Source organism: Symsagittifera roscoffensis, chromosome 4, assembly GCF_963678635.1.
Source record: "Symsagittifera roscoffensis chromosome 4, txSymRosc1.1, whole genome shotgun sequence".
NCBI lineage: Eukaryota > Metazoa > Xenacoelomorpha > Acoela > Convolutidae > Symsagittifera > Symsagittifera roscoffensis.
Genome location: NC_087065.1, coordinates 20,785,355 through 20,805,167, shown reverse-complemented (window position 1 = coordinate 20,805,167; position 19,813 = coordinate 20,785,355). Strand labels below are relative to the sequence as shown.

Sequence of the window (19,813 nt, the reverse complement as noted above, 5' to 3'; positions counted from 1 at the left end):
TGTGATATACGTTTTTAATGAAATGTTTAAAAAGTATAATAAAAACAAAAAACAATATATATATATATATTTTTTTCACTTTTTTCTGCAATTTACACCTTTTAAGCTAATGTGCACTACAAAGAGTATAATTGGATTCCCATCTTAATGATCTTCATAAGCATGAATTGTAATAACAAACGGAAAAGTTTGCCTCAATTCATTTTAAAACGCATTAACCCTCGCTTATGCCCCACTAAACACCCTGCACGTTTTGTGAAAAGCGGAACCAAAAGATACTTAGAGAGTTGCATCAGAGTGAATGTAGAAGCGGGCCGGCTCCGTAATTTTCCCGTTTTATTTTTTCTATTGACTGCAAAATTACTATAATAGTTATCAAAACTACTGTTCATTGTTTCAGCCTTTATACAGCTCTGCAACATAATTTTTTTAACGATTTTTGTTTTTATTATATTTTTCAAGCGATTTAATTTTTCTGATGACAAATTTGAATCAAGTGCAAATGTTTGGGCGGATGCATTTTTTCAGAAGTCCAAATACGTTTGACAAGATAAACAACGCAAAAATTTTCACAAAGTAAGATTTTTAACTGCTTAGCTGTTTTAGGAGAGGTGGGAAAATTAGTTTGATAGACCTATAAAAGTTAACAAGGTTCGCCCGCCCCCAAGAGAAAACCCTAGATTCGGACCCGTCTAAATTTCACAGTTGATTATTTTCTTTTTGGGGTCTGTCAGCAAAATAGCTCAAAATCAGTATTCAGAGACTCAAAGTTAATTTCAATCGAGGTTTTTATTAATAACTAGTTCAAAATAAACTTCGGTGCTGGTAAATGATTTTGTTAAGTAAAAGCTAGATTCATTTTAACTTGAGGACACGAGTTGATGTGCAGACGGGCCGGCTCCCGTGTCATCCTGTTTTTTTTTTTTTTCAATTGAATGCATAGTAGTTAGCAAAACTTTTGTATATTGTTTTATTGATTCAGAGCTGCATCATAAGAAAAGTTTAACAGTCCTTATTATTATATTTTTCAAGCGAAATAGAAAAGTTTTTCTACAAAAAATTTTTTCAACTGTTTAACTGTTTTGGGAGAGGTCGGAAAATTAGTTTGATTGACCTAAACAGCGTTGACAAATTTCACTCGCCCCCATGAGAAAACCCTGGACTCAGACCTGCCTAAAACTCAAAGTTGATTATTTTACTTTTGCGGTCGGTCTACACAGTAGCTCAAAATCAGTCTTCAGACACACGTCTCAAGTTGATTACAAACAAGGTTTTTTTTATGAATAACTAGTTCAAAATAAGTTCCTGAGCTGGTAATTGAGTTTGTTAAGTATATGCTAGATCCAACTTAAGTTGAGGACACGAGAATTTTTTCCTCTGAGCTACGGCAGTGGCATGCACAAAATGTTTTTTTTACGATGTGTTTCAAAACCCCTCTCCAATTTAGCGTAAAGGTGCTTGTAGAAAAAATTTAGCACTGGTTAATCCAAAATGGTTGTCGTAAAATAGTGCAAAAGGGGGGATTTTTGGAAACCAGAATTCAAAAAAGGGATTTTAAAAATATAGCTTAGAAGCACCTTCATCTGCACTAAAAAGGACAAGTTTTATACACTTCAGCAGCAGGGTAAAATGGAAAAAAAATTTTCTCTTCTGAAACGGGAAGCAAAAAGCGTGTAAAACATGTAACTCATTTTCCCGTTTCATCTCAAAAAGGAAATAACCCACTATACATGTTATCATAGGAGGTCTGAGAAAAAATATCACATTTTTTGTCGAGTTGCAAACTGCCTATAATTTGAATATGAATGTTGTTTTATATTCCAAATTCGCAAATTACCTGACAACAATTTTACTTATTCGTAAATTTACTTAAACATGTTTAATATGTCAACATCATACTGAGACTTCAAAAAAGCTATTACCTTATCACATCATCTAAGAGAAAACAGTACTGTCAGCAACAGTTATTTTCTTCCACATCAAATTCACACCATCATTTAAATAACTTGTGAAAACTCAAACAAGAAGACTCAAAAAGTAATGAAAACTGCAACGTAACTAAAAAGTTGCTTAAATCGTATTCAAATACTCGGACGGGAACCATTGATCAGTATGAATCGTCGTCGGGTGGAAAGTCCTTACGTATCAGTTCCTCTGGTGAATGGATCGAGTGGGGGAGGGGCTGAAGATATGGGGCAGTCGGGCAGGATTAACAGACAGAGAAGGAGGAGTTCAGGCGGTCAAGTAGGCCATTTGAGGAGTCTGGACAAGGCCAAAATTACAGACGACATCTACAAGGTGAGAGCTCTTATTGAGTTGTTTTTATTGAGTTGAACCAAATTGATTTTCATTGTTTTTTTTTAGTTGAACCAAATTGATCTTCTGATATCTTCCAGAACACAATAAAGACTTTATTTGACAAAATTTTCTGCGCCGGAGACAAATTTTTGAAAAAAAAAGTTGCACAAAATTGCCGTTTTTCGGCGTTCAGTCTCCGTCAAAATTAATATACAAATGATGTGCCTACACATAATTATTAAGGTTTGAGAGCAGAAGTAATTTTGCGATCAGTAAGGAAAATTTACCTCTTAAAACCAAATTAACAATTTTTGGAGATGAGTTCACTAGAATGAAATGCGAATATTTTTGTTTAAAATTGCATCGTATATACTTTTTCGAGCTTTTTTGTGCTTAGTCGATGATCCAACAGCTGTTTCCGACAACTGGCAGATTTCTGGACGCAGGAAAACAGCTGGACATGGCTTTCATACGTAAGAATTCGAGAAAACTCCTCTATTTCTCCCGTAAACACGGTCATGCCAATCTGCTCCGGAATGCATTGGAATACGAGATGCAATAAAAACTACTAAAAACTAAGTTTGTTAATGCTGACCAACACGCGAACTCAAAAACGGAGAAAAATCTGGAAATCATTTTCACTTGAACTTCATAAGTTAGTATGTTTTAGAGCTGCACCACAGTTCCAAGACGTTCTTCGAGGTGTTGGGGCGAGCGGGGGACTGTGCTATGGGCAGTGCAGTGTCCTCTGACTTGGCAGATACCCTCATTGACATTTCGGACACATACTTGCATCTCATAGAGACAGTCTGCGCTGAGGTCAGTTATGTAATAGAAAGTTATGTAACAGTAAGCCCAAATTGACTCGAACATGGTCAAAAGATATCTAAAACCCACAATTTAATTAAGAAGGCAAGTTTGTAAGAAGGGAAGAAGGGAAGAAGGGAGGTCTCCTCAATCAATGCGAAAAATTTTGAAAGTTTTTAAAATAAGTTAATGGTTTCCACCTCTACTTTTAGTCTGAATTCGATCAGAAAAGGACAAAATATTTTGTCTGGACAGTTTTTTCATGTTTCTTTTTGCGTTGGTTTGTAGATGCCGAGTGTGAAGGGGGAGTTGGGGGAAGTGGTGGGGAGGAGGGTGCAGCTGGTGGGCAAGGCAGCCCCCACCGCCCTCAAACAACACCACAACATGGTCAAAGAGAAGAGCGAGGCATGTATTTCCACTAGTTTAACATCTGCCATTTGCACTAAAATGGTTATATTTGATAATACTTTTGAAGAATATAATTTTAAGAAAGATTGAAATTTATTTGATTGAGTTTATTCATACAGCTGTATAAAAATTCCGTACGCACCATCGCATCATTCCAGAACAAAAATTAAAAATTTTCGTTTTGTCAATAAAAAGGAAAACTAAACTAATTACTACAATTTCCGAGTGTTTCGAACTTTTGGAGATTATTTCCGCAATCATCACGGAAAATCGTCTTTAAGTGGGCAGAACTACTCCGTAATTTGAAGTGTCGTTTTTTTCAGAAGCTGCACAAGTCTGTAAAGGATCTGCACAAGTACAATATGAAGGCACAGAAAGCCAAGCAGCCCACTGCTGCCAAGATAGAACTGAAGATATCAGAGGTAACAAAACAATTGATACATAAAATTGATGAACATGCAATGATGGCAATCTAGAAAAATACGCAGTTGTCACTTAATGCCATCCTCAACCTCATTAAAGATTATAACGGCTTATTTTGCTGATTTTTTCATACAGAAAATCTCAATAAACTGATTATAATCGAATGTAATAAATTATGTTTTACAGTATCTTGTTTTGCCAAAAAATCGTTACACTAACTAAGTGCATATATAATTTTATATCCTATGGATCAATATATTTCTGTCAATAACACACCTCTAAAGAGAGAGGTCTTGTCACACTTTGGTTTGCTGAACACAAAATTTTACCACATGCAAACAATTCATAGAGATCCTTTCATATTAGTTGAAAAAATCCCACGATACGTGAAAACTAACTCTTCCAGATAGTTCACGAAATTGAAACAATGTGCTGATATTTTGGTGATTACAAAACTATAAATGCGCATCACAAAACAACTCCTGTCGAAAAAAAAAACATGAAATTGAAAAGATAAGAAAACTGCTGAAACACTTTTTTCTCATTTCTAACCTAAATGAAAGGTCAAGGACAAAAAAGCGAACAAAAACAATAATTTTCATTATCGATTAAAATGTTGTTTTTTTGTGCATAGTGAATAAATTAGAAAATCAGATTTAAAAAATTGGTTTTATTTTGATCCAAAAATAGATTATAATAGATTTTTTCACAATTTCAGTAAGTTTGGTACTAAAATCATGACACAAGAATGCTCGTATCAGAACGAAGCTCTGAATGTTCCGACTGCCTTTTAAGATTTTATGGAGCAGTAAAAAAACTTAAGAAAATTAAATGAAATAAAAAAATGAAATTTTTTTAAATTTGAAATTTTTTATGAAAATCATCACCCCACACGCCATATACAGTACAAATGAATAAAATTTGCTTCTTGTAACAAACCAATTATGACAAATAATCTTCTTTCAACCAATTTGGAACAATTTCTAAGACGGATTAACTCTCCGCTTACGCTTTAATAGCGCGAAATATATTGCGCGCTAATTGTCCCAAATTGGACAAAATGGCCGAAGTGGCAATCTTTAAACCCTCATAACTTTACAAAAAATGATCACAGGTGAAATATCTTTTCAAATTTAAACTCAGGACAACAATAACTTTTGAATGATATAAAAAATTCCGTTAAAAATGGCTAGTTAAAAAGTCGAAATTTGTCTGAAGAAAAAAAACCCACCCCGAGCACAAATATTTCGTTACTTTCGTATCGAAAGTCGGAACAATAATCGATTATAAATGCTTGGAGCTGGATACAAGGAGTATCGTGAAGTGGGCCAGTGGTTGTATCTTATTTTAATCTCTAATGAGGCTTGAAGCGAAAATGCGTAACATGCGACACATCGTAACAGGCAACAATTCGTAATAAGCGACAATTCGTACCAGTAGATTGAACAGGGATCTCTGATTCACGCGCATATTTCCTCGCGCTGAATGTAAGAGCAGCAGAGCGAAGCGGAGCAAGCGTATTCTACTTGCCAATGCCTTGTTACAAATTGCCGCTTGTTAAGAATTGCAGCATGTTACAAATTGTCGCTTGTTACAAATTTTTGCCCTGACCTAATGAGGATATCATTGAGCGACAATTGCGCTATCTTCTAGATTGCTTTCATTGCATGTTCATCAATTTAAACCACTTTTGGCGCAAACTGAAATCATCATTCATTCATTTTACTTTCAAAAAAGCCTATATTTGAGAATGACTTCAATGATAAAATTGACTGAAAAATTGGCTTGAAACTGACCTTAGAATATCACACAAATTTTGTTTCACTAATTATCATGTAGTTTCAATGTAGAACTGAATGTGTGTTAGTGCCTGGACAGCTTCAAAGAGAGTGAGCGAGACCTGAGGGAGTACAAGGACTTCGCCTATCGCATGGCAGCAGTCGAAGAGAGGAGACTCCTTGCCACATTCGTCGAGATAAACGCGCAACTCACACAGGCTTATGTGCAGTTCCTCGAAACGGTCAGTGATTGTCAAAAGTGGTTCAAAAAATGATTCCACCCTAGACTAGTTGTTGCTATTAGAAGAAGGAAAAGTTGCCATCGTACAAATACCAAAGTCTGTGAAGGTTTTAACCAAGAACGCCCTCCACCGCTTCAAGGGTTTGACCACTAACGAAATTAAGGGTCCCCCTTTTATAAAAATTTACGACACCCATTTTGGATTAACCAACTCTAAAATTTTTCCAAGGGCGCTTTGAATATTTTTAATGCACTTTTCCACGCAGTTAACTCAAAGTTTTTTTTCAAACGTTGTTCACACAAATAAGCGACAGTTGGGGTCTACTGATATTGCATTTTGAAGCCGTTTCAGTCGTGATTCAAACGATGATAATTTTCCAAAATTTTCTCCATTGTCGAGAAAACGACTTTGAAGTTTTTCTTTTTACTGCGATCACTCATAAAACACCATATTCGAAGCATAAGGATTAGCAAATAGACTTTCTTTACTACTGAAAACAACTAGTTCCTGTTTTTCTCCCATTTTTAAGTCTTAGTTTTTTATCCTCTATTCGGCTTCTTTAATTGATACTCCTCAGAAAAATATTAAACAAAAAGCCAAAATAAAATTTTTTTTAGCGAATGTCTTAATTTTTTTTGCTTTTTGTCTCAACATTTGTGATCAGAACTTTGTGCCGTACTCGCTCAGAAAAAGACTAGCGTATTTGTTTTTAGCAATTGGTCGCACTGAAAGAAAAGTCGTCCCATTGGTCTCAAATTGCAGAGGAGCTTAAGTCCAAACTCATGTCTCCAGAAGATGTTAGTATAGACTACCAATCAACCAAATACTTGCTCCAAAACTATATTTTCTCTAAGATGAATATTTTGTTTTGGATGATTTTGTAGATAATTTGGATGAAAAAAAAGTTTGTTCGAGATCTAGGTTCAAACTATGGTGCTATTGAAAAAAAAAAACAAAGAAAAAGGTTTTTTTTTGCAGGAGTTTGACTTCCGTCGTGGCGTGCCTCATAGTCGAGTAGTGTCTCGGGAGGTGACCAACATCAGCTCCAGGAGCTCCAGTTGTTGCAGCTCCAGCTCAGACCAGAGTAGCAGTGCCAGTCCCAACCGGGTAAACACGGGACAGCAGAAGAAGAATAGGATACCTGTTGGGGAATCGTTGGGACATGATGACAGAAGAATCATCATCAGAGAACAAGCAGAGGGTAAGTGGTGCAGATAAAACACTAAAAAAACAACATTTCTTGGCTCATTTTTCTACTTACGGAGGAATATAGAATACTTTACTAATATTTGTTTTAAAGGTAGTTCTAAATTGAGCTTCAGTAATTATTCAACTAGGTCAAGATAACCGGCTCACGTGCGTCTATCACTGCTTGTAGCTAAAATGACTGCTAAAAACATCCTAATGCAGACTAGTCATCCGTCCTTTACTTATTTTTAGCACAAAACTATCAGTCTTTGGCAGCGTCAAATTTAAAGACGCTACGTTAATTTTTTAAACTGACTTTGAACAAGTCTGTAACTTCGCAAATCTGTGAAGCAATATGCTAAGAATACATGCAACTTCTAGTTTCTTTCTCGTTGCAGCTGGTGCTCACTTGAACAGTCTGCCGCGGATGAAGGTGTTGATCAGGAAGCCCAAGAGCAGTCTGAGGAGAAGGGCTCAGATGCATCAGAGGAAGCCACTGTCGCCAAACATGCAATGCCGTGCGTACAAGCATACATCCCAGTTTGTACATCCCAGTTTTGCATCGCAGTCTGTAAAAATCAACTAAAATTTGGCAATCATAAACACACAAATAAAAAAAGATGGGTATTTGTCTTTTTGTTGAAAAATAATCAATATACCTGGTTTCATACTCGGGTTTTGATTTTTGAAGGGGAGATTGAAAAAAAACAGGCAAAGATGATGCCGGTGTTTTTTTAATGTTAACAAATTTGATTTTACAAGCTCTTCCAAATTACTAAATTGATCTTCGTCAAAAAAATTGCACGGCAGGCTGATGTAAAAGGAAAGGTGGCGAAATACTGTTTTTATACGTTTTCGGTTACCCCTAAATGTTTACATCAGACGATGTGAAAACAATCAAATAGTAGAAATAAAAGAAATGTAATTTTCTAGCCGATAATGCTCCTGGAGGAAGTAAACAAATAATTACTCTCAGAGCCAGCAAACGACGAGACAAAACCAGGAACAAGACTAGCAAGACTTCTCAAAACCAGTTGCAAAGAGGCAACCAAGCCAGGATGAGCAGAGGTACTCGTGGTCCACCTGTGACTGTGGGGTTGGGGGGCAGTTCCGGGGGGTATAATGGGAATGACAGTACTTCCAAATCAGAAGAGCCGCTGGAAGCGAGTGGCGGAAAAGACACGAGGGGCCACAGAAGAGGAAAGGGGAAAGGGAAGAGGAGCAGGTCGAAAGAGCTGGATGGTAAGAACGTCGTCTTCAAATGATATGAAAAGTTTTCATAGTCGCACTTTTTAACCAAAAAAAAAATGAACCTAATAACTGCGGAAAATTGAATAAATTAAAAAAACTGATGCGATCAATTAAGAGTTAAGCAAGTCAATTTTTTGAGATAGGGACCAGTTTTGAGTTTATGTAAGTGCTATCAATTGTTCGAGATAGGAACCAGCTTGAGTTTATGTAAGTGCTATCAATTTGTTCTTTCTGTCTGGGGACCTGCTGTCGTGACCTTGCGATCTCTAATGTCCGATGGGATCTGAAATAAAAGAGTGCAGTAAGATTTCGATTTGATGCCTAACAGTTTGTCTGTTTGTCTACAATACAACTTATCAACAACCTTTTTGATCTTATACAGTTACGACTTTAACATGGCGCAGCCAGCAGAGAAAAAAGGAGGGGGAAAAATCCACTAAATATAATAGCATTTTGGGATACACGAACACCGGAACCTCCAGTTTACTGGGAGGAGTGGATAATTAAATTTCACTGGGGGATGATAGCAAAATACGACATTGATCCCGATGATTTCTATTTTGCGAGTACTCTAAATGCGGCGGCTATCACGACGTTGCCTGAGGAGGTCAATGGGAAAAACCGTCTCGATTCGGAAAAGAAGTTAAAGTCTAATCTATATCTTTGTATCGGAGACGAGGCGCAACGGATATTCAAAGCACGAAAACCGGCGGTTAATATTAAAACGGTACGGTACCCACGGGTCCTTGATGAGATTGAAAGTGTTTTTCAACGTGAGCGGAATGTAACTAATGAACGGGGACTTTTCTACGGACGAAAACAACGTGAGAATGAAACGTTCGAAAAATTCCACGCGGAATTAAGCGCCCTAGCAGGTAGATGTGATTTTGCAAATGCGGCCGAAAATGTTCGTGATATTTTCATTATGAATATGCGGGAATCGGATTGCCAACGAGAATTATCACGATCAACAAAGTTACCTGAGGAAGTCTACCGGATCGCCTTATCATATGAACGTGGTGAGCGCGCATACAAATCATATACGGGAAAACCAGCTTCAACAGCTCCGGCAATTTCAATAAAACAGGAACCGGTAAATAACATAAGAAGGGGACAAGGATTTTTCCGAGGTCGAGGACGCGGGGGCGTGGAGGATACACCCAAGGACCAAGTAGTGGGGGAAGCGGCAATAACCGTAGGTGTTATAATTGCGACGCACCAAATTTTACCCTTGAACACATTGCAAGCTGTCCTGCAAATGGAGCAACATGCAACTCGTGCCAAAAACTGGGACATTTTGAACGAACATGTCGAGGAGGAAGGAGGGGTACTAACCAATGGAGAAGACAAGGACGAGTCGGCTTAGTTAGAGATGAAAATGAGCATCATCAGAGTACGCAGAATGTGAATGACTTGAATGAAGATCCAGTGTCGTGGGTGAACCAGCGGGGAAGCGGGGAAAATGAATCCATGACGTCAGGATCGGACAATTACATGGTAATGTCAATAAAAAGGAAGAAGAATGAGACTGAACTAAAGATCCCTGGGGCCCGAGTCCAGGTTGAGGTGTCAGGAAAGAAGATGTGGCTGTGGATAGATAGTGGATCCCCAGTGACGATTTTCAGCATAACGGACCTAAAAACAGCGTTAGGTAAGGCGAATATTCAACTAGAGCCTTTAAAAGATGAATTCATGGATTACAATAACAACCGAATAAACATACCGGGAAAAGTAGCAGTGATGATGTCGTTAAACGGTTGGGCAGCACCAGCACAAGTGTCAGTAATATCCGGAAATCATCAGTCAACCCTTGGGCGCAATTTGATGGGCATCCTGGGCCTCGAGTTAGTTCAACGGAAGAAAATGATGGGAATCACAGGGGAAGGGAGCAGTCATGAGGAGGAGGAATGTGACGAATTGCAAACATACTTCTGTAAGTTGTACCCAAATTTGTTTACTAGAATAGGAAAGATCCGGAACGCAAAAGTAAGAGCTCAATTTTTCGAATCAACAAAAAGGGCGCAGGGTGCCTATCAGTCTACAAGACAAGGCGGATAAAGAAATTCATCGGCTGATAAATGAAGGGCATATCGTAAAATTACAAGAGTGCTCAGATAAATATTTCGTCTCCCCTATCGTGATTACAGTAAAAAAGACAGAAGTATAAAATTAGCGCTGGAATCAAGAGAATTGAACAAGCAGGTACACAAGAATAAGTACCAAATGCCAAATATTGACGATCTAGTCGACGGATTAAGTCAGATTATCGCGGAAAAGAAAGCCGGGAATGTATATTTTACAACGTTGGATTTCACATATGCGTACGGACAAGTCGCATTAGAACAAAAAACAAGCGAGCAATGCAATTTCTAACTAGTCGGCGGGAAATCCACGGGAACCTATCGTTTTAAAAACGGATTTTACGGGCTTACGTCAATGCCGGCGGAATTCCAAAAAATAATTGATAATTTACTTAAAGAATTCACGCAAGCTAACGCGTTCATAGATGATATTTTGATTGCTTCAAAAGGAACTAAGATCAAACACATTGCGTTGGTGGAAAAGATATTAAAAAAGCTGGACGTCTCAAATGTCGCGTTAAAATTACGAAAATGTGAATTTGCAAAAACATAGTGCGAATGGCTCGGATATCGGATTGGGGAAAATGGCATCACGCCCCTAGTAACAAAAACACAAGCAATAGAGGACCTGAAAACCCCAAAATCTTGAAAGCAGCTAAAATCTTTAATGGGTTCACTGCACAGTTTACACAAATTTTTACCCAAACTCGCGGAAATAAGCGCACCTTTAAGACCATTACTGAGTCAAAATAACGATTTTATCTGGACGCCCGTTTGCGAAAATGCGGTCCAACAATTAAAATCGCTCGTGGAAAATATTGTCGAATTACGGCATTTCGACATTCATCGTGAAACTAGAATTATTTGTGACGCTAGTCACGATGGCCTAGGGGCCGTGTTAGAACAGTATTGCGCATCCGGGTGGCATTCGATTTCGTTTGCATCCCGTTACCTTAATCCGGCTGAGAAAAAGTACTCTACGAATGAATTAGAATTACTCGCGGTAGTGTTGGCCACGGAATATTTTCGAAACTATAGATATGGCCGGTATTTCAGTCATATTGGATCATAAAGCTCTACTTACAGTGTTGAATTCGTCACCGAAGGTAAATAAAACGTTCTTCAGCCGATTAACTCGATGGTATGATCGACTGGTGCCATATGATTTTAAAGTTGAACATAGACAAGGGTCGAAAATGGGGATGGCAGACTATTTGTCTCGGTTTCCGTCCGCAGAGGCACCCGAGACAAGTCATTACGATGAAAATTTTACAGTACCGAAGATAAGAATGATAAAAGCGGCATTGAAGCCCAAGGATAAAATGAAGCCTAGGGGTCAGAAAGTGAATAAAATTAGGCCAAAACCGACGGTAGGGGGCGAGCAGTCATGTTTCGACACAACGAAATCATTTTCATTCAATGAGAATGAAAGAAAAGACGAATAAGCAAATATTCACCGTGAGCACAAACGCTCAATAGAGGGCGTGTTTACATGCAACAGGCGGTTAACCAATCAGCGTCGAGATATTTGCATACCGGCGGAAATATGCAAATACCGAAGAAAGAAATTCAGACGTTGTTCTCATTACTTAAATTACAGTTGCAAGCCTTCAATTTTGAATAATTACAATAGCAAGCCTCCTATTTTGAAAAATTACAGTTGCAAGCCTTCCATCTTAAATAATTACAGTGATAAGCTTTTTATTTTAAAAAATTACAGTAGCAAGCCCTTGATTCTGAATAATTTGAGTAACTTAAACGATAAAAACATGAGTAATTCGCCTGAAAAAAATGATCCACCAACTTCGGCCATCGTCAACACATCGACTAACTCTGGAAATGCGAACCTCAACGTTGTACTGAAGCGGTTAAACCAACCTCCCAGTGTTAGTTCGGATTCAGATATTGAAATGGTACCACCCGAAAAACTTGATATAAAACAGAATAATTCTAAAAAATTAAACACGATCATCTCTTTCCCACACCAGTTCCCCGGTTTATCCTACCCACTTGTACAGAACGACAAATGGATCTATTCTATAGTGCCATCAGACAGTAAAATAGTGAAAAAGATTGAACACCCGGAAGTTCTGAGTTTAAAACTAATAGAAGCAAACATTGAAAAAGATCCAATTATGAAGACCATCAGGGATAACATCAGAGACAAAAACCCACGAGCAAAGGAGATAATAACAAGACTACGACAAAACTACGCTCAACACTACAACGATTTTGCAGTACGTGAGAATTGCCTGTGGATGGACGGCCGGTTAGCAATACCGAAGGATCTGTCATCAGCAATCCTCAATCGTCTACACTATAACCATCATGGGCGTGACAAAATTTTTGCAGCCGTAAAAGACGTGTGGATTCCTCTTATGCTTCGGAACATCGCTGCTACAGCAAAATACTGCAAAAGTTGCTTAGAAGTAGGTAAAAACCTTAAACCGGACATTCCAAAAAGTGACATGGGGGAAACTTATGTGTCTAAGGAACCGAATGATTTAGTCCAATTAGATTTCTGGGGCTCAGTCAATTACGTAAGGGGTCGCAACAAGAATGTACTTGTAGCAGTAGATACTTTCTCGCGTTGGCCGTCGGCGTATGTTTGTTCAAGTAACAAGTCCAAAAATGTATCGAAGTTCCTAAGGAAGTACATAAATACTCATGGACACCCAAGGAAATTGCATATGGATCAGGCTACTGGGTTTTTCTCAAATGAAATTCAAATCTTCTGTAACTACGAAGGTATCGAACTTATTAAATCTCCGGTTAGGGATCATCGCGCGACAGGAATGGTCGAACGAACAATTGGGTCGATAAAAAACTACGTGTTAACTTATCTTCAGGAAGATAAGAACTACAAATTGGAGCAATGATATCCCGTGCGCTCAGCGCGTTACGTTTTGTGCCACACTCTAAGACTAAATTAACGCCTTTTGAAGCCTATCATGGACGAGAAGCAAATACGGCTCTGCGAAATTTAACGAAAAAACCGTCATTGAAAAATTTAAGTTGGAACAATGTTGTTAACCAAAAGTTATCTTGTTTAGACAAGGCGGGAAATCTCCCGGATGTAGAGCTCAACCTAGATTGGGAGAAGAGCAGCAATTTGGTGTGCGCTCCACAAAATAGGAAAGCCCCAATCATTTTGGATGACGAGGTGGTAGCGGATCCCAATGCTCAGGAAGTAGTTGACCCCAAGGAAATAAGATCTGCTCCTAAAGCTCCAACATGGCTCAAAAAGCACAAGACCAGCTCAACGACCGTTTACCACAGGACTGCAAAAACGGATCCAAAGGACCCAAGAAGGTATAAACGTTTGCCATTAAAAATTGAAAAATTGACTAAGCATACGGTTCAGATGGAAAAAGGGTCGTTACTAAGGCGGAGTGGTGTTTCTTTTAGATCGGCGGGCGAAGAAAACCTAATTGAGAAAAGAAGCGATGCGTGCAGCCCAGGACCTAGTAAAAGAGTACATAGTACCCCGGGCCCAAGTGAACCCACAAAAGGTAAGCCAAGAGCCGAGAAGGATCGGGTCAAGATGGAGAACGCGCGAAGATCGACGAAACAACGTATAGTAGAGTACAGTGCGGACGAGAGCGAGGACGACGAAGACAGCGAGTGGGAAATTGAACGAAACGAACCGGTGAAGATTACGGCGAGCGAAGGAGACGATGTACCGTCGGGAACGGCTAGGGAGAGATCACCAAAAACTGTCGGTGGAAAACGAAAAAAAAGGCGAGTGCGATGCAGCGACGAGAAAATCAACACGGCAGAGACGCGGAGTTGACAAAATGGGGGGAGTTATGATCTACCGAATAGAGCACAAGTGAGGACAACAGAAAAAAAAAGAAAACCTTAAAAGAGGTTTGGCAGGTGTGCCTGAAAACTCAATGTAAACTAAAAGTTAACCAGTAACATGATCCAATAGAAAAAGTAACAGTGAGTTGATAAATTTTGTATCTACGCTCTAAAATTTATTTGTGGTTTCCCGAATGAGATAGGGACCAGTTTTGAGTTTATGTAAGTGCTATCAATTGTTCGAGATAGGAACCAGTTTGAGTTTATGTAAGTGCTATCAACTTGTTCTTTCTGTCTGGGGACCTGCTGTCGTGACCTTGCGATCTCTAATGTCCGATGGGATCTGAAATAAAAGAGTGCAGTAAGATTTCGATTTGATGCCTAACAGTTTGTCTGTTTGACTACAATACAACTTATCAACAACCTTTTTGATCTTATACAGTTACGACTTTAACATTTTGTTTCTTAAGTTGTTCAACCCTAAATTGATTACTCCAAAAATTGGCTGTTTATCAGATGACTTCAAACTTGCTTTTCGAAATATCTTGAAATTATTGGCATTTATTGGTCATTTTGTTGATTTTCAATCGAGTGCAGAAGGCTATGTTCCAGGTGCCAGCAATGGCCCAAAAGCGCCAGTGTCTGGGAAGCTGTCACTGAATGCAGTCAAGGCCACCCACCCGTTCCATCCGAGGACTGGAGGAGACAACATCCAGCTGGAGTTCAGAGAGGGGGACATACTGCAGGTGTTACACAAGGCCCCTCCACACAAGGGGTGGCAGTATGGGCTGAACAGGAGAACCAACAAGTTAGAACAACATTTTAAAAGTCGATTATATTTCAGGCATTCAAAAATATATTATTTAAAAGCAAATATTTTATTTAAAAAGGTTAAATATTTGTCGTTATTAAACGTAATTTGCAACGAATTAGTAGAAAAACACCCAAAAACTAATTTTGAAAGATTATCTTAGCTTGATTCACCGACCACCGGCCACTAAAAGTCTGTCTCGTTTGTTTCAGACAAGGCTGGTTTCCGCTTTCGTTCACTCAGGCTTTCGCTGGGTCTGAGTCGGCAGAACACGAGCACGAGTACGAGCGACTGAGTGAGTACGGGGGCAGTGGAAGTCACGGCTCAGCAGCGGCAGCAGCAGCAGCAGCCAATAGGAGGGCAGACACTGGATCTGCAGGGTCTGTGGGTGGAGGTAGATTTCCGGCACCCGACTACAATGGGCCACCGCCGGACAACATGCAACACATCAGTCATATGGTGAGCGGTTCATGTTCTGAGTAAAACGAACTAGGAATTATTCAATTACTCTTGGGTTTGAGAGTAAATATAGAAAATACAGACTTTAAAGCCCATAAAGATTTATGTTTTTAAAAAAATGACTTCGGTTAAAATAGCTACACTAATCAGTAGATTCGGTAATTTACTGCTGTGATTTTGTGGATAACATCCACTATTTTGGCGTTTTCCTGGAAAAACTTCATCAAAAAAATGCCCTCAATTTTAGTATTTAATGACTCCAAAAGAAACCTTTTTTAAAATTGGATGTACTTGTTTCCAAGGGTGATCAGGTGAACGATTAAAAAGATACAATTTCATTGATACTTAAGGGTGATCAGGTGATCAAACATTGTGACAATTTTACGGGATAGCAGAGTGGTCTTTTTTTCTGGAAATGAAAGATAATGACAACTGTTCCTGGAATACGACGAAACTGCCGTTCTGTAAGATCGTCACAATTTTTTTAATCAGCGGACTATCTTTGGTATCAAGGCATCTGTACATGCTCAGAATTGATCACCCAATCACCCTCGATACCAATTACATCCTTTGCTCATGTTCGTTTTTTGCTCGATTACAGATCATCATTTAATGTTCACCAGCGTCTAAAAGGCCGAATATCTCCATTTTTGATGACTAAAAGTTAGCTTAACCTACAAACAGCAAATATTACTTGCATGAGCGAACAAATAGGTTCACCTACACAGTTTTCGGAAATAACCAATGCGCATAAAAGTGTTTTTGGAATTAGTATTTTTTTTGTTCTGACTTTCGATACGAAAGTGACGAAATATTTGTGCTCGGGGTGGGTTTTTTTCTTCAGACAAATTTCAACTTTTTAACTAGCCATTTTTGACGGAAGTTTTAATATCATTCGAAAGGTGTTGTTGTCTTGAGCTCAAACTTGAAATGATATTTCACCTGTGCTCATTTTTCGTAAAGTTACGGGGGTATAAAGGTTGCCATTTTGGCCAATTTGGGAAAGTTACGCGCAATATATTCCGCGCTATTAACGCTTAAGCGAGATTTAATCTGTCATAGAAATCGTTCCAAATTAGTTCAAGAAATTTATATGCCATAACTGATTTGTTAATGGGAGCAAAATCTATCACTTTGTACTTAATATGGCGTGTGGTGGGATGTTTTCACAAACAAATCCCAAATTTTTTAGAAAAAAAAGTTTAATTTTACTTTATTACATTTAAATTTTCCATGTTATTACTGCTCCATAGACCTTAAAAGGCAGTCGGAATATTCGTGATACGAGCCGTCTTGTTTGCATATTTATCACCAACCAATGAATCAGTGTTTCATAAATGTAATTTATTTGTAATTTAGTACAAACATGCTCGTATATCAGGGCAAAATCTGAATGTTTCGAGTGCTCCTTATTGTTCCGACTTTTGATACGAAAGTAACGGAATATTTGTGCTCGGGGTGGGTTTTTTTTCTTCAGACAAATTTCGACTTTTTAACTAGCCTTTTTTGACGGAATTTTTTTTATATCATTCAAAAAGTATTGTTGTCCTGAGCTTAAATTTGAAAAGATATTTCAAATGTGATCATTTTTTGTAAAGTTATAAAGGTTTAAAGATTCCATTTATGCCATTTTGACCAATTTGGGACAATTAACGCACGATATAATTCGCGCTATTAACACGTAAGCGGAGATTTAATCCGTCTTATAAATCGTTCCCAATTGGTTGAACGAAGCTTATTTGCCATAATTGATTTGTTACAAGGAACGAAATCTATCTTTTTATGTTTTATATGGTGTGTGAGGGGATGATTTTCAAAAAAAAAAACATTTCAAAAAATTTTTCGTTTTATTTTATTTCATTAAATTTTTTAAATGTTTTTACTGCTGCTCCATAAACCTTAAAAGGCAGTCGGAACATTCAGGGCTTCGCCATGATACGAGCAGTTTTGTTTCATATCAAATAGTTTTTTGGGGAAAAATAATTAACATTTATATTTTTGGACAAAATCAATGATCAGGTGTGAAAAGTAATTGAGTCATACGAAATTAACACGACCAATCAGCTAGCATCAATGGATTTTGGAACGATTTTGTTGTGCGGGATAACTCGCCACGCATAAATAATTTGCGTTACGCTCTCAGCATTATGAATAAACTCTTCAAAGCGCGAATAATTTACTCCAGAACATAACTAAATTGGCATTTTTCAACTTACCAGAACTTTGCAAAAATGGAGGTAAAATATCTTTATGCATTTGATTTCAGAAAGTCAGTATCTTCGATGTGGCATAAAATTTTTGGGTTAAAAACTACTAAAATTTCGATCGCCAAAAATTGACTGAATAAAAAACCACACCAAGGATAAAATTCTGTTTTCTTCGAAAGATGGAAAAACAAGAATAAAATATTTTTTCTGAACAAATTTAAGAAACAAATCAAAGCAAGTGTTGTAAAAAAATAACGAAAACTATTAAAGTTCAAACTGTAATTTTGATTAGTAAATCTTGTTATTTTTATCAAATAACAGGAACTTAACTATTCTCTGTTTAAGAACACCCAAGCCCCTGTTCCGCCTGCAGGAGCACCTGCAGGAGCTTGTATACCCCCTCCTCCACCACCGCCGCCACCCCCACCTCCATTGTCTGTACCAGCACCACCCCCTGCTGCTCACCTGTTGTCAGTCAATCAGACTGCAGGTGGAATGGGAGGAGGGGGCGAGTATGATTCGGATCTGGACAATCCATTTGCTAAAGTGAAGTTGAGAAGACCTTCAGTAACACATGACAGATCGAAGCCAATCATCAAGAAGTTCTGAGAGCTAAAAACCTATTTTATCCGATCAATCTAATGAGCTGTTGTTAGTTGAACATCAATCAACCATTCATTTTTCCTTTGTGACATAAACTTCTACAATTAATCCTTTCGTTTAATTATGTAGCCGATCTTTGCTGAAATAATAAAAACTCATATTACAACTTTTGTTACCTCATTGCGGTGTCTCTTCCAAGCCAATTAGGTTAACTTTTTTGGAAAAAAGGGGATCATTGTTCTTATGAGAGCTCAGAAAATTATTTTAATTAACCTAAAAGCAAAAAGCATTTTTTTGGCAAAAGACAAGTGTATGTGAAAAAACCCTCAAAAATCCTAAATTCGCCCCTTGTCCAAATAATTGAATTTCAAGTAGTTTCATAAAGTTTTGACAGCATATACAAGCCGGCTTGATTCGAAACTTTTTTTTGTTCATGTTGAAAAACATAGGGCTGCTAAGTTCAAGAAAAATTTTGACAATGTAACATTTTCAAATCCCTCTTGATTTTGTAATTTTTTTGTTTTTTTTTGTAATAATAAGTCAATTGACGATGAAATTTATATCAGAAAAATTATGAAATTTATCGCAATAATTACAGCAACATGACATCTCATGGAGAGAAAATTTTCAGGCGCCTCTAACAGTTTCAAAATTATTTTTTTTTTTGCTAATTTTGACGTCCAAAATTTCACATTATACAATATTTTAAATCCTTTTTAAAAATCTTAAGGCTACAAAAAACACAAAAAAAAGATCAGTTGGATTTTTTTAGTTTGGAAAAATAAGATTCCTATTCCAACCGATCAAAAAATAAGAGAAACAAAAAATGGTCCCAAAAAACGTGAAAAAATACTTGTAAGCGACGGTTCAAGGACGCTAACGAACGCGCTTTGCGCGCGTCGATGCTTCTCGGTGATAAACGGCTCTAATTTTTGTAAACCTCTTTGGCAAGCTCGCAATATATTCCCGCACTCAGTAAACAAAGAAAATATTAGATTATATTGGATTCTTATTGTCAGTCTCCATAAACTTCAAAAAGAGTTGGTATAATCGATTAAAAATGGATTATAAAGTTACCATTTTTCGAAACAATAAAAATCCTTATAATCGTTTAGAATCGATTACTTTTTGAGAAAATTTTTCTTAAATTTTATTGAACTATTATCCATTATAATGGCTTATAATCCATTCTTATTCAACAATTGTGTCATCGCTTCATTTCGTTTTAATTTTGTTTTGTTTTAAGTGCTTTTCAATTGGTTACCGAACTAAAAATAACTGTAATTTTGTAATATAGCTAGTGGCGGTTTTAGGAGTGGGGCTGGGATTTCCCCCCTTGAACTATCTTGAGATATCCATTTTTGGTGACGGAGCCTAAGAACTTTCTAAAGACATTTCGACAATCAAAAGTCAAGTTAGTAAGAAAAGTTTCGAATTATTTTTCTGCTTTTTT

At 37.6% G+C, this 19,813-nt stretch overlaps 2 protein-coding genes across 2 annotated transcripts; both read left to right on the top strand.

The window, feature by feature from the left end:
• The first annotated feature begins 1,789 nt into the window (after nt 1-1,789).
• On the top strand, nt 1,790-3,603 carry LOC134844793 (uncharacterized). The gene is made up of 4 exons (XM_063861608.1): nt 1,790-2,298; nt 2,696-2,771; nt 2,969-3,117; nt 3,394-3,603. The coding sequence occupies exons 1-4, from the start codon at nt 2,113-2,115 to the stop codon at nt 3,601-3,603; spliced, it is 621 nt and encodes a 206-aa protein (XP_063717678.1). The 5' UTR covers nt 1,790-2,112.
• A 233-nt stretch (nt 3,604-3,836) lies between these two features.
• Nucleotides 3,837-18,452, top strand: LOC134844547 (uncharacterized; the record flags this gene model as incomplete). Its single annotated transcript, XM_063861274.1, is given in 9 exon segments — nt 3,837-3,935; nt 5,804-5,956; nt 6,670-6,753; nt 6,935-7,157; nt 7,543-7,662; nt 8,078-8,386; nt 14,893-15,088; nt 15,304-15,550; nt 18,103-18,452. Coding segments are annotated over 9 exon segments (1,695 nt in total), but the record flags the coding sequence as incomplete, so codon positions are not given.
• Between the last annotated feature and the right edge of the window lie 1,361 nt (nt 18,453-19,813).

Coding starts and splice junctions, on each gene's coding strand:
- LOC134844793 (XM_063861608.1), top strand. CDS start 2,113: ATGAATCGTCGTCGGGTGGAAAGTCCTTACGTATCAGTTCCTCTGGTG. Junction 2,299..2,695: donor TTACAGACGACATCTACAAG/GTGAGAGCTCTT, acceptor TTTTGTGCTTAG/TCGATGATCCAACAGCTGTT. Junction 2,772..2,968: donor GCTGGACATGGCTTTCATAC/GTAAGAATTCGA, acceptor AGTATGTTTTAG/AGCTGCACCACAGTTCCAAG.